General features: G+C 48.6%; 1 protein-coding gene across 1 annotated transcript in view; it reads left to right on the plus strand.

The window, feature by feature from the left end:
• Positions 1-15685, plus strand: part of PHYKPL (5-phosphohydroxy-L-lysine phospho-lyase) — a 508199-nt gene that overhangs the window by 100595 nt on the left and 391919 nt on the right. The window contains exon 2 of the mRNA XM_086931482.1: positions 3811-3929. Within this exon, the coding sequence (XP_086787608.1) occupies positions 3811-3929 (119 nt within the window). The remainder of the gene's footprint in view (positions 1-3810; positions 3930-15685) is intronic.

Genomic DNA, 15685 nt, shown 5'->3' on the forward strand with positions numbered 1-15685 from the left:
GAGGCTGCCTTGGAGGTCTTGCTCCGAGTTGCCCTGGTACTCATATCTTATGGAACAAGGGATGTTTGCCTGTAAGGAAGAAGCGATGGAGGGTGGGCCAGTCCAGTCCTCTCTGTCCTCGAACGGCCTCAAACGGCCCGCTCTTTGCCCGGTCTTCGCCCCGGTCGCTCCCGCGCAGCGGATACACTGCCTTAAGATATAGGGTAGGGCAGTGGGCGTTGCCGGCAGGGAGAGCGGCCACAGGTGTTGCACGCAGGGACTCCTGGGCAATGGAGTCCCTGCTCGCCTGCTCGCAGCCCTGCCGGTGACCGAGATGCCTGGTGGGTTGAGGCTCCCCCGCAGAGTGACCTTCTCCGCAGCGGGACCCGCGCAGCGGGTCCGGCAAGTCGTGGGGTGAAGGTCCCAAGCCTGTTCCTGACGTTCAAAGTCGCCTCCTGCAATCCTCCAAGTCCGATGACAGGAAAAGGTTTCCCACTTTAGCACGGGAAACGCTGCAGTTTTGAGCCGCTGTCAGGGGGCGTTGCCGGCAGGGAGAGCGGCCACAGGTGTTGCACGCAGGGACTCCTGGGCAATGGAGTCCCTGCTCGCCTGCTCGCAGCCCTGCCGGTGACCGAGATGCCTGGTGGGTTGAGGCTCCCCCGCAGAGTGACCTTCTCCGCAGCGGGACCCGCGCAGCGGGTCCGGCAAGTCATGGGGTGAAGGTCCCAAGCCTGTTCCTGACGTTCAAAGTCGCCTCCTGCAATCCTCCAAGTCCGATGACAGGAAAAGGTTTCCCACTTTAGCACGGGAAACGCTGCAGTTTTGAGCCGCTGTCAGGGGGCGTTGCCGGCAGGGAGAGCGGCCACAGGTGTTGCACGCAGGGACTCCTGGGCAATGGAGTCCCTGCTCGCCTGCTCGCAGCCCTGCCGGTGACCGAGATGCCTGGTGGGTTGAGGCTCCCCCGCAGAGTGACCTTCTCCGCAGCGGGACCCGCGCAGCGGGTCCGGCAAGTCGTGGGGTGACTTGGCCAAGGCATTTGACACGGTTAGCTGGGGATACCTATCAGAGGTCCTTCAGCAAGTGGGATTGGGGCCAGTGTTTCGCAAATGGATCCAGATACTGTATAGGGCGCCTCGGGCCAGAGTCAGACTTGGGGCCGCACGCTCGGAGGACTGGGCGTTGGAGAGAGGCACCCGTCAGGGATGCCCCCTCTCGCCGCTCCTGTTCGCCCTGGCGATTGAGCCATTGGCGGTGGAGGTCCGCACCACGATGGACCAATGGGGGATCAAAGTGGGGAGTAACATCCACACGGTGTCCTTGTATGCGGACGACGCTCTGTTTTATTTAACGTCTCCGCAGGACGCGTTACCAGCTTTACTACAGCTGCTGGACCGTTTTGGCGCAGCTTCGGGCCTGCGTATCAATGCAGGGAAGTCCCTGATCTTCCCCCTAGCGGGTTACAATGTGGACGCGCGCGGGGACTTGCCACACCTGGGTCTGCGGTGGGAACTGGAGGCCTTCCGCTATCTGGGGATACAGGTGGCGTCGTCGGATGAACAATTGCTGGCCCGCAATGCGGACAGGGTAGTGCACTCCCTACAACAATCAGTGGCATTCTGGAACACGTTGCCTCTCTCCCTGATGGGACGCCTGGCAGTGGCGAAAATGGTGATGCTGCCGCGGGTACTGTACGTGTTGCAGAATTCGCTGTGCCCACTTCCCCCGCGGATGTTCCGCACTCTTAATACTCTCCTTACGTCTTTACTCTGGGCGGGCAGGCGCAGTAGAGTTGCCTTGCACACGGTGGTCCGCAGCTGGGAGGAGGGGGGGTTGGAGGCGCCGAGATTCGACCTCTACTACTATGCAGCTCAGCTGTTGCCAGCTGCCAGGTGGTTCGCGGATGCGGACACCTGGGAACTTCGGCTCCTTGCGGGTAGTGCAGATGAGAGAGCGGTACAGATGGCCCTGATGCGCGGCAGGGGCGCGGATGCGACGCTGCCATATGTAGTGCGCCACACCGCAGCCATTTGGCAGCGTGTTGTGGAAAAAATCCTACGGAGGGCCCCCTTTCACAGAGAGCTGCCGATATGGATCATGGCCCCGGTGGCGGACATGGAGGTACACATGCCTTTCCATGACTGGAGAGCGGGTGGGTGCGAGCTGTTGGCAGATCTCTACCCAGACGATACGTTCCTGTCTTTCGAACGGGCGACAGAGACGTTCGGACTCGGGGAGGGACAGTTCCTACACTACAGGGGCCTACATGCGATGGCACGTGACACTTGGCCGCAATTCCCTGATGCGCCCCCTGTGTCCCATACCCTCAATATTATCCTATCCTGTGGTAGGGGCAGGAGGCTGGTAACACTATTGTACTCAGCCATGCGGCAGGACTCCACGCCACCAGTCCCCCCGACATGGGCGGCCTGGGAGGCTGACCTGGGGGTCGCTTTAGACCCAACACAACGCAAACGCATTGGTACACTCACCCGGAAGGTGTCGTGCAACGCACGGTTCAAATTGACACACTTTAACTTCTTACACCGAACGTATGTGACTCCGGTTGCTTTGAAGCGTATAGCCCCGGACAAGCGCGATAACTGCCCAAGATGTGGCGCGCCGGGGGCCTCCTTTCTTCACCTAGCATGGGACTGCCCACTGGTTTACGCCTTCTGGCAGTCGGTGGTGGCGCACATTTGCAGAATTACTGCACTCCAGATGGAACTGACCCCCCTTCACTGCTTGTTAGCCTTAGTCCCCAAGCCCAGGAAATGTACTCTGCCCTACAAGATGTTACAGCTACTTCTAGTACTGGCGAGGAGGAGGGTGGCCATCACGTGGATGGGGCAGAGGGCCCCGGAGATGTCACACTGGCTTAGAGATGTGGGGGAATGGTCCCTGGCAGAGGAAACCTTTATGCAGACTGTGCGTAGGGATGTGAAACTGCAGGACGACCTGCTTGCGTGGAGAATGATGCGAGTGCTGGGTGAGGCGGCTGAAGATTCGGATGGTACGAGTGCGGAGTTGTTCACCCCTGGGGATACGGAGTCTGAGGATGAGGACGGGGAGGGCGGTAGAGAGGGAGGGGGAAACTGGTCAGTTGGGGGAGTGTCTGATCGCACGCACACATGTAAGTTACAACTGAGAAATCTTATGTCTTGTATCTCAAGGAGTCATTCCTAATGTACGCACCGACCACTGCTATGTCTGCCTATAGGAGTGCCATAATGAGGTGGACGACCTGTGTACACATGTTTTAGCCATGAATGCCGAAGTTTTGGGGGGAGGGGTGCCTTTGGGGAGTTGGGGGGTAAACTGTATTAAAGATACTCGAAAGAAAAAGCAGATCAGAATATCCTGCCGTGCAGTCGCAGGGCTAGGTTCAGGACCTGGCTTCTATGCTACCAGATACCGCCGCCCGGCCCTCGGGTTGTGGGCTGATGGGCCATGTATGCAGAAAAATGTACTATGACGTAATGTGGTTGTTCTCCTGTGACTGTTGCCGCAACTGTTATATGCTATCATTGTCTGCACCAAAAATAAAGGTTTTAAAAAAAAAAATATCTGCAACTGTCGCAACTTTCTTGTAATAGTTGAACCCACAAGCAATTGGAAACTGGGGGAGTACTTGCCTGCGATTTGTGCCTTTTGTTAGGTATTTTATGTTTAAGTAAGGTAAATCCTATTTTGGGTGTACTTTGTTTTGCATATTCATAAACAATGATGTTTCCATCCCTGCTGGTCCATTTATAAGTTTCGCAAGATTTATCACACAGAAAGATATAGTTTTCCTTGCGGGTAATGAATTGCTGTAATTCTACCATTTTGCAGATCATCTTGCAGGCTCTTCTTTTCTCATGATCCCATAAAGATTGTGCGCGCCAGTGGACAGTATATGTTTGACGAAGAAGGAAGGCAATATCTCGACTGTATCAATAACGTTGTTCACGGTAGGTACAATCAAACAAAAATATTTTTTCGCCACCATTTTGCTACTTTTGACATGTTTGTGTTGGGATGCTATGATATATCCCCCAGCTCCTATTTTTAATGCAATTTCACCAATTTAATGTGATAATCTATATTCCCGAAAATAAACTGGTAAAGTGCTTTCATAGTGTTTAAACCCTGCTCCCGAAGAAGCTGAAAACAATTAAATTGAATGCTACAGAGAATATTTGATAGTGCTGAAAAAGTGTTTTCCAGTCATAGCCTTTGAATATTGTTTGGTGTACTTTAAACAAGTGTTCAAAGTGAGAGGGGTATTTTTAGGATTGGTTCTACAACTCCTTGTGAGATAACTATTCTAGTGCACCTTCCAATAAGCCTGAAATGCTTTTTACGGTAGTTGTGCTGTTGCTTTAAATGGATGCCCTAGCAGCCTGTCTAGATTGCTTCTTTTGTGGCAGGGCCAAGGCTGATTGGGATATATGGCTTATTTTTTTGTAATGGTACAAATGATGGAACGGAATGAAACCGAGGGATTTCTCGAATTTGTATAAATCTTCCATCAACTGTTTCTTATCTCACTGGTATCTGAGTTATATAGGAAATCTTTTTTTTTTTTTTTTTGTCCTCATTCGCCACTCCTCACCCCTTTCTCTCGCAATAGCACCCTAGGGCGATTTCATCTCATATGATAGAAATTATGCTCTCTTGGGAGGAAGTGCACTCCCTTGACCGGCCTTCCTTAAAGCAAGTTTCCACCGAGATTTTGGAGAGGCTTAATCATAGGACTTTCTTCCACCATTACCTTCACCAATTTCCCCCTTACCCATCACCCATAACAATTTAAGAACGGAGTCCAAAATCTGTATCTCTTCTTATGCTGACCGACCATATCCAGCTTTGCTACAGCCCTCATAGCTCTTATCCAAGTCAAATCTGACGGAGGATCAGCAGAAACCCACATCTTGCAGATTTCCCTCCGGGCCAACAGTATAGCATAAAACACCAACTTTGCTTTATTATCCAAGCCCTTACCTTGTAGGTCTGCTCTTCCCGTGATAACAAGTTCTGGGCTTACCTCAATATATGGGGCCAGTGCAGCTGACAAGCATTTACTCACATCACCCCAGAAATCCTTTATCGCCGGAGATGTAACCAACATGTGCATATCATCCTCATTTGGGCTGCTGCATTTGGGGCATCTCACAATTCCACCATCTTTAAATTTCGCCAGTTTCTTTGGAGACCAATACGCCCTGTGGAGAGTGAACAAGTGGTTCCTTCTTAAATTCGCAGGTTTTACCACCTTATAAAGAATCAACATAGTTACTTGCCATTGGTCTTCTGTAGCAATCCTCGGCAAGCACTCTCCCCACAGGCTCTCCGGCAATGTAAACGGTCCATCCTCCATTTCCACTATTGCCCAGTACCACGCCGCCACTTCTTTTTTTAATTGGAGCCTCCAACGCCAGCTTCTCTTCAAACTCATTATATAGCCCAATTAAATGTTCTTTCCCTGCAGCCCAGCTTTGTATCTGGAGATATTTAAACTTCGAAAACTTACGCCCCCACTCCTGTTCACAATAGCTCCACTGCAATAAGCTACCATCTATAAACAGATCCCCCCCATCTCTGAGGTCCCTCTACTTTTAGTGTCCTTGCCAGCGCATCCTCAGCCCAACTCGGGGCACCTGGAGATTCCCAAATCGGAGCTCTTGCACTAAAATATGGTATTCTTATGGCCCTCCTAATTCTATACCAGACCGTCGCCAGATCCTTCAGCACGTTTAATCTTACTTTTTTAAAGTACTTTGGGTCGGAAAACGTATACATAAATCTATTGTGCTTAGTCTTCTCAACTCTCAGCATTGCAGACAATAGTTCGCCGATAACCGACCTCCCTGGCGTGCCCAGGAGCATTCTGCAGTTCTTAAGCAGAAAAGCCCAAGAATAGATCTGGAAGTCTGGGGCAGCCAAACCTCCTTTCAAAAGTCTTCTCCTGATTTTTTTCCAAGATAAGCGCGTTCCCTTAGATGCCCAAATAAATACACTCTGCAGTCTCGAAAAACCCTCCTTCTCAAACATAAGAGGGAGCGAGTCAAATAAAAAAGTTATCTTAGGTAGCGTCATCATCTTCACCAAATTGACGCAACCGTACATTGTTAACGGCAGATATGCCCAGCCCCTCATGGCCAAAGAAATTTCCTTCCTGACTTTGGCAAAGTTGACTTTGGTGAGATCCTTTATGTCCTGAGTAATTTGGACCCCTTGGTACCTTATCTCTTTTTTGCAGATTATATCCTCTGTTGCCAAATTCCAGGACATAATTTCTGTTTTTTCAGCATTTAACCGATATCCCGAAACTTCACCAAATTTCTTCGTAATAGAATCTATGGAGGCCAAAGTTTGTTGCAAATTTGATGTTAAAATGACTATATAGTCTGCATACATCCCGATCTTTCTAGCCCATCCCTGAAACTCAAAGGGGGGAATCATGTCTGCCTCTCTAATTCTACAAGCTAACGGTTCAATATAAAGATCAAACAAGAGAGGGGATAGGGGGCATCCCTGCCTTGTACCCCTCATTACCTTTATTGGCTTAGTTAATACCCCATTTACTAATACTCTCGAAGTAGCTGACTGATACAGTCGCGCCAATGCCGTACCAAAATTTACCCCCAACCGTAAGTGTGTTATTAAAGCTTTCAAAAACACCCAATTAACACGATCAAACGCCTTGGCGGCGTCGAGAGCAACTACCGCCAAGGGGAGATTATGTGTGACAGCCACATCAATGGTACTTATCAGGGAAAACGTTCGCTCCTTTAAATACCTGCCTTTAATGAACCCCTTCGGGTCTTCATGGATGAGATAGGGAGCAACTCTACCAAGCCTATCCGCAATAATCTTAGCAAACAGCTTGTAATCGCTGTTTAGGAGCGATATAGGCCTATACGAGTCCATGTATTTTGGTGATTGCCCAAGTTTAGGAATGACTATAATGTTAGCCTCATTCCATGATGTGGGGAGAGCCGCCTTTCCCATAAAGACCTCATTAAAAACCTTAGTTAATAACGGTGCCAGACTCCCGCCCAAGACCTTATAAACCTCAACAGGGAGCCCATCCGCACCTGGTGCCTTCCCTTTCTTAGCCTGCTTAATAGCCTCCTCTACTTCTCCCTGCCTGATCTCCTGATTCAAAAACTCCTGAAGCTCTTTTGTCAATGGATCTAAGACTTTTATCTACTTATCTATCTCCTGCTTATCCGGAACTAGATCTTCCCTGTAGACCTCATCAAAATATCTATACAAGGCATCAACAATATCTTTCGTGTCTGTAACTGAACGACCTGACTCCCCTTCTTTCACTTCTTTAATCGTGTTTCTTATCCGGTCCCTCCTGGCTTTCCAAGCTAATAATTTACTCGTGCCTTCTCCATATTCAAAATGCGCCGATTGACAGGCCTCCCATTTTTCCTTAACCCTGTTAGTGACCACCGTGGCTATCTCCTCTTTCAATTCTGCCAGTTCTTGAACAGTTTTTCCTTTACCAAAGTGTTCCCCATGTTCACCATTACTGCCTCCTTCTGACGGATTTCCTTTTCTAAAAACTCTACTCTGTTATAATACGCTCTTCTTCTCCTTCCACCCATAGCTCCCAACCTACCCCGAAGAAATGCCTTGGACGCCTCCCAAACACTGTGTATCTTTGCTGAACCCACATTCTGCTCAACAAATCCATCCACTTCCTGCCTAAGACTCTCCATTACCTCATGGTCATACAGCACTGTACAGTCTAGCCTCCAGACTGAACCCGAATCGCAAGTCCCTATCCTGAGCTCCAAAGTGATCGCTGATTGATCTGATAAATGCACCCCTACGTGCAAAGTCTGTTTGACTCTATCCATTAGTCTCATGTCTATTAGGATGTAATCGATCCGAGATCTCTGACTATACTTTTTATTATAGTACGTATAACCTAATACCTGCCCCGCCCTCTGTCTCCATACATCACATAGACTAAACTGGTCTATCAAGCCCTTTACTCTAGATGACATTTTACTATTTACCTGGGCCCTGCTATTGGCTGAACTATCTAACTTGTTATCAAACACTGTGTTAGATTCGCCAGCAAGAATAATATAACCTGTGAGACCCATCATTTCCTTAACTAGCTCATCTAGGGGTCCAACATCGTCTTGGTTTGGACCATAATAACCTATAATGTTATACACGAGGCCGTTTATCCTCAAATTTACAATCAGCCACCTACCTTTAACGTCCGCCACCTTACCCTCAACAACACAATCTAACCCTTGCCTAACCAACAGTGCCATACCTTTAGTTACCGCCACTTGTGGTGTATAGAAGACCTGCTTTAATCAGCGCAGTGATCCAATGAATTTCTTACTCTCTTCCTCTGTTAAATGGGTCTCCTGTAAAATCATAATATGCACAGGGAGATCTCTCAAATATTTCATAATCCTGTCCCTTCTAGATTTAACCCGTAGGCCATTCACATTCCATGACATCCAAGTCACCACAGTTGCACTACCCTCCACCATCCCACGCCCACTCCCTTCTCTTCAACACCCTGGTGAAAAGGTAGCTCATGAGAACATTTTTTATATTTTTCCCCCATATCCCTTCCAGCCCAGCCCCCTTCCCTACCACCCTACCCTCCCCCCCCCCCCCCTCCCTCTTCCTCCCCTCCCTCCTCCCTGGAAAACCCAACCAGCTTCCTTAGGCCCAACCTAGGCCCTTCGAGTGCCTGTTTATGGGTGGTCGCGTTTTTCTCTACATATCACTTTCCAGCTACAAAAAGACCTCTACATGGCTAGTGCTTTTTCCTCACATACCTTATATCATTTTGATCTTTCCACTTTTACCCCCTTTACAGCCTTCCGCTTTGACACTGTTCCAAAAAGCCATCTACATCTTCCACAAATCTGAAAGTATACATTTTGTTCTTCCACATGACTTTTAAGAAAGCTGGGAAATTTCAATTGCACAGTGGCTCCCAAACTCCTTAGTGGTTCAATTCTTTTGCCCAACTCCCACTGTCTATTTGCAGTTACCACAGAAAGGTCTGACCTGACCTCTACTCTTGCTTCCCCCACCATCAATGCACCCTTCTTCAACGCCGCGGCAAGGATCTTTTCTTTTAAACTGTAAGTTAAGAAATGTATCAGGATCCTTCTAGGCTTTGAGCGATTTGGGTTCAGTCTGAAAGGGTCTCAGTGTATCCTCTGAATATCCAGAGAAATCTCCTCTTCTGTTTCCTCTATCTGCAGTTCTGTTTTTAATAAATGAACAATGTACCCTTTTATATTGTCTCCTTCTTTCCCCTCCGGAAGTTTCAAGATTTTTAAATTATTCCTACGCTGCATATTTTCTAATTTCTCTAAGCGTTCCTCATGCACCCTTTCCCTGTATCTAACCTCCTCTAGCTCTTTGCTGTGTTCCTCAACCTTACCTCGAATCTCCTTGATTTGTAACTCCAATGCTTCCGTGTGGATATTCAACTCATCAAACTTAGCCTCCAGCAGTCCACATGCCTCCCTAATCCCTTCTTGATTAACCTTTGACTCCTCAAAATCTCTGTGTACATCCAAGTCGAGCTTCTTTAGTAGGGCAATAACCGCACTGTCTGAATTCTCAGCTCCCAAGAGGCTCTCATTGCCCCCTCCATCACCCCCTAGTTCTTCAGCACAACTTAGTGCCTCTAACAAGGTGGGGGGGTCCCCTTCTCCTGTGCTCCCAGGTTCTTCACTGGCTCACAAACCGTCCTGCTGAACCCTTGCTACCTCTTGATTATCTTCCTCCATCTCTAACACTTTGTACCTATTTGGACTCAAGTGGTCTGCCCAGTCTACCCAACTGTTTTCCAACCCAGTCACCTTAACACCACCTTCACCACCTTCCGCCTGTGGTATTTTCCCACTTTCCTGCTCTTTTTTCGAGTCCTCAAGATTTCTTAATAGAACGCTATCCAGGACGAGACCTTTTGAAAGTACAAGAGTCCTGGGCAGCGGCTTGAAGTAAGCGTTTAAAGAGGGGTTGACTGCTATTTTTTTACCCAGTATGCCTGCCCTGTTACTTTGTCTTGTGTGTTTTTTTATAGTGTTCTTCAGACTTGCTCCTATATTCCCTCTGCAGCCTTTTTATGAACTAACTAATTCCTCCCCAATACCCTTCCTGTGCTTCTCAAGGCATACCCTGTATTTATTCTGTGAGTCTCCCTCTTAACATATGCAATATCTCTTTTCTTGTCACTTGTACTACTATTCCGACAGATTTTTGAACAGGCTTCCTCCTCCCTGCCCTCTCCGCCCTTACACTCCAAACTCCCCGGTGAGGTATACACTGTAGAGGTATTGGGGACTAGTAGTAATTGTTGTTTTGGGGCTTGCCCTACCTCCGTCTTTTTTCCTTTCGTACTCCCGGCACCTCTCCCGACTGCCACTCCTGCGCTGTACTGAATTCTGGCCGCGGCTCGTCTTCCTCTACCTAACTCTGCAGCCGCTCTGCTCCAGCGCTCCCTTCCCACTGCCGACTCATTCGGCGGCTCCACAGGAGGCTCCTCCTCCACCGCCCTCTATCCGAGTGTTTGCCCTGTGTCCTCCGCCGCCATGCAACCCCCACAACAGCCACTAACTTCCAAACTCCTACAATCGAAAAGGAATGCGGCGTAGGTAATAATAACGCTCCGTATTAGCTATGACCTTTCCGTGATGATTTTCAACCTAGCACTGCCGTGTAGAAGGTCAACCCGACACAAAACACGCCACCTTCCTCCCAGGCACTCGCGATCGACTTCCTAGCTGGCCGCCATGTTTCCCATATATATATAGGAAATCTTGTCCCATAAATGTATGGAGAGCTGCAGGTGTTAAAGGTAAACATTTAGAAGATCACTGTGGGAATGAATAATGGAGAACTGCCTAGCTGTAAGAGTTCGGAATTGCCCGTCAATTGTTATGGATAGATATCCCCAATGGATGTAGTCACATATCCATATCCTGGCTTCATTTCTCACACTGTCCAATCTTGTCCCCAAGGTTATGGGGGCCGATCCACAATACCCTAATGATTACAGGAAGTAGTAGTACAGCTGTGCTGTTTTATGCACTCCTACTAACAGGGTGTTGGACATTTTGTGTCAGATTCACAAAGGCAAAGAAGATAAAGTACTTTTTATATTTGTGCTAATTGTATATGAATATTCTCTGAATAACCCCATTTTAGGTTTAAATCTTTTTATTGATAAGTACAAAATGCAATAAAACAATACAATGCCCTCTGCCGAGAACCAAGCAGATGTGCAAGACAATAGGGCATAAGACACAAAGAAAAGAAAACCGCAACCCCACCCATCCCCCCTCTCCTCCCCCCACCCCTTTTCTGTACCCCCCAACCACCACCACAGAAAGCAACAGAGGAAAAGACTAGGGGTATCGTGGGGAGACTCACGTTGGTGAGGGTTGGGCTGGATCCTGTATCAGCACGGGAAGACGCAGTAAACGCAAATATCTGGGGCAGGTTAGTTCCCGAAATGTCTGAGCTCAGGGGGGCGCAAAGGAAGCACCGCCCCCCTGAAGCGAAAGGTAAATGCGTTCCATACTCAGCACATGCCACAACCTGTGTAACCACCCCTGGAGTGTGGGAGTCCTATCGGTTCCCCAATAGGATAGTATATTCTGCAGGGCCTCACCCAAGGCTATTCCCATCTGCCTATCTATGCACAATTTAAGGGGAAATGCAAGTGTATTGGGCAGACCCCAGGAGAACATACACTGGGAAATGTGGTATTTGTGTATTGAAATGTTTATCTACCTAATCGAGGAGCTGTTCCCAGTATGACGCAAGCATTGGACATGCCCACAGCAGGTGTGTCAGCATGCCCTCAGACCCTCAACCCCTCCAGCAACCTGGGGAGCGTCCTGGATTACCCTTATGTAGTCTGGGGGAAGTGAGATACCAGTATGTCGCTATCTTGGTAGCAGTTTCTATTCTGGAGATGTTGCGCGCTGAGTTTCTAGCTGGTAAAAAATGTCCCCCGTTCCTTCTGTGATAGCGTACCAATTCTGCCTCCTACCACCTCTGTCCTGCGGATTTAGCCAACTGCTCTGGAGGTCTCAGAAGGTGGTAAGCTCTGTGATGATACGCTTGCTTGACTGTTTGGTATGCAACCACTTCTCATATGGGGTGAGCAGTCTCTCTGCCACCTGGCGCTTCCAGGGCTGCATAACCCGGTGGAGTACCTGCTGATAATGGTATCGCTCGGTCTCAGGCAATGCAAAGTCTGAGCGGGAATCCTCGAAGGTCCAGGGACCCTCCGCATCAAATAAGTGGCTGATCGATCTGTACCCGTCTCTGTTCCAGTGTTTGAAGGCTTCTAACTCAAGGCCAGGGGTGAAATCAGAATTGTTGGTTATGGGCGTGAGTGGCGATGGGAAGGCACTAAGGCTGCAGCATACAGCAGTCGCATCCCAGGCCCTTAGGGTTGCCAGCGTGACCAGTGACCTGTAGAGCCCTGAGGTGCGACGGATTTTATGGATAAAGGGTATCTTCCACAGGGACTGACCAGCCGAGGCACGCTCCATAAAAAGGCAGTTTTTTTCGGACTCACCTTGGGACCATTCCAACAGAACCCCAGCTGAGTGGCCCGATAGTTGCGATCTGTATTGGGAATCCAATGGCCGCCCTCCCTTGGGGTCTATAGCTCAAGTCCCTATTCATCCTGGGTTTTTTATCTGCCCCGACGAAGGAGAGAAACTCTTTTTGAAGTGATTTCAAAATGCCAGGGGGAGGATCCACAGGCAATGTTTGGCAGAGGTATAATATTTTCGGAAGTACCCTCATTTTGAATGTCTCCACTCTGCCCTGCCAGGATAGGCCAAATGGTCGCCAAAGATGGAGGTCCCGCTGAGTCTGTGACAAGAGATGGGTGTAATTTAGAGTAACTGTATCCTGAATTGAGGTTGCCAGCTTTATACCCAAGTACGGTATTGACTCCAGGTCGCACTGAATCAGATATATCTGTTTAAGAGCTTCCTTAGTAGAAGGCTGTAAAGAGAACCCCAGAACTTGTGACTTGGACACATTGATCCGAAAGCCAGAGGCTTCGGCAGACTTCTCTAGTTATGTGAGGAAGGCCGGTATCGATGTCGTAGGTGCCTCAAGTGTAGCAATGACTTTGTCCGCATATAAACTTATGGTATGGTGCTCTCCGCCAAACCGAACCCCGATGATCTGAGGATTCTCTAGCGCCCTCCTAGCCAAGGGCTCCATATACAGGGCAAATAACAACGGGAGAGCGGGCAACCCGTGTTGTTCTACGTGCTATTGGAAAGGGGTCTGAGATATATCCATTTACCCGGGCCGAGAGGCGGCTATAGCTATTGAACACACATTTCCCCACCCCAAACCACTCCAGAGTGGCCTCTAAAAATGGCCACTGCACCCTGTTTAACGCTTTTTTCAGCGTCCACAGACCGAATCACCTGTTCCTCTGATTTGTGGCGGGCCTTGTCCAGGAGGTGGAGGAGTCTCTGTATGTTGTCGCCACATTGTCTTGTCACCACAAACCCCACTTGATGCAGGTTCACCAGACCCGGCATCAGCGGTCCCAACCTAGCAGCCAGTATTCCTGTAAAGAGCTTTAAATCAATGTTGAGCAGGGATATTGGCTGGTTTGAAGCACAGTACCGGCTATCCTTACCGGTTTTAGGGAGGACAACAACTGAAGTGAGAAGCATCGTGGGCGGGATAACCGAGCTGTCACCAATTGCGTTGAAGAGTCTGGTTAAAATCAGGGCTTGAGTGGTGCAAAAGGTTTTGTAAAAAAAATAGCAGTAAACCCATCGGAACCTGGAGATTTAAGGTGTTTGAGTCAGGCTATGGCTGAGATCACCTCCTCAATGCGGATTGGGCTGCCTAAAGTGGAGGACGGGGTCAGCTGGGAATGGGTTTTTCCCCAGAGATAATTTAGGGTATCCCACTCGGACAGTTGCTGTGCAGTGCAGTGTACAATTCAGCCCTGTGAAGTCTAGCCAGCTGGGAATGTGCAGCCTCCAGCTACCGCCACAGCCGAGGCACCCTGGGCTGCTTGTGCATTCCATCTAATTATAGCATTTGTTTAGAGAGCTCTTCTCTTTTTCGGTCTTGGCTAGTAACGCGCTGAAAGCGCTTTCTCGCCAGAGAACTATAGTCGGCGTCTCAGCAGTCTGAGAACGCCGAAGTGAGACAAGACCTGGCCGCGTGCAGCGTTTCCCCATAGGATAACGTTGTGCACGCAGCCAGGTCTTGTTTTTCTCTGCGGATCATGTTGCCCGCCGAGTATGTGGCAATGAAGTCGCCTCTTGCCACTAGCTTGAGCCTTTCCCATAGGGACACTATTGAGATGTCCTGAGTGTCATTGAAAGATAAGAATTCCTCCAATGTCTTGGTCAAGCGCTGTACCACCTCAGGGCAGTGGAGAAGAGTATCACGCAACTGCCAGGAGAATGGTGGTCTGTCCGCAGGGGGAACCGCTAATGTCAGGGTCAGTGCTACACGGTCCAAAAGCACACGGGGCTCGATTTCTGAATTATGCGCCAGCGGGAGCAGGGATTGGGAGCCTATAAAATAATCAATCCTGGCATGGGTCTTGTTGGCATTGGAGTACAATGTGTAGTCAGTTGTGTGGGAGTGAAGGGCGTGGCAAATGTCAACTAACCCTAGATCGTGCAGCAATTCTTTCCAGCTTTCGGACAGGGCCCTGTTTGTCCCTGCCTTTGGGCTGAGCGGTCAAGTTGGTTGTTAAACACTGTATTTAAGTCGCCCCCTATAAGTAGTTGCCAGTTTGGGAAGGCCGCTAGCTCTGTGAAGAAACGCCTCCTGGCCCTCGTGGGTGCGTAAATATTGGCAAGTGTGAACGTGTGTGCACCTATAGATATAGAGAAGGCCAGGAACCACCCCCTAATTTCACATACCCTTGTTCCCACAACCCCCTTGAAATTACGGAAGTTGAGGATGGCTACTACAGCCTTTTTGGTAGGGAGTGAGTTAAAATATTTCTGTGGAAAAGCCTTAGAACGGAGTTTGTGAGTATTACTGGATAGGAGATGCGTCTCCTGAAGTAAGCAAATATATGCGCCCGAATTCTCGATATATGACAAAATAGCCCTTCTCTTAATTGTGCTATTAAGCCCCTTTACGTTCAGGGCTAGAATTGTAATGTTTGCTAACATGTGGGCCGAGATCGGGATATATAGCTAAAATAAGGCATCAGTATGTGCCAAGCATGGGAATAACCCCATTTTAGATGTTCACAAAGGCACGTAGGAATATGTAAAAGAATACTGTTTTTCATACTACAAAATACAGTTGTGGAAAGGACCTGTTACGTGTAACACCCATCTCTTTGACACAGGAAGTGACATAAAGGGGTAGGATGGATCATTTGTTTTGTTAAAACAGAGTGACTTGAAAAGCTGTTTTTCTTTGAGAATTATAACTCATAATCAAGTTGAACTTCCCTTAAACATAATCTAATAATGCATTCACCTCAGCTTTTAATCTTCAGTTTGACCACTCCCAGAAACTCAGGTTGGACTTTAGGAACCATTTAGGAACACTAACTCTGCCCACTAGAAATGTTTGTTTTGGAAGATAGCTTATGATAAATAAACTTGGAAACCACATTGTTGTGGGTTTGTGTATTGTCTGGAAAACTTAAGCCTTAATTATAATGACACCGAAAAAAATATCGATG

The sequence above is a fragment of the Lissotriton vulgaris genome, chromosome 7 (assembly GCF_964263255.1).
Source record: "Lissotriton vulgaris chromosome 7, aLisVul1.2, whole genome shotgun sequence".
Lineage (NCBI taxonomy): Eukaryota > Metazoa > Chordata > Amphibia > Caudata > Salamandridae > Lissotriton > Lissotriton vulgaris.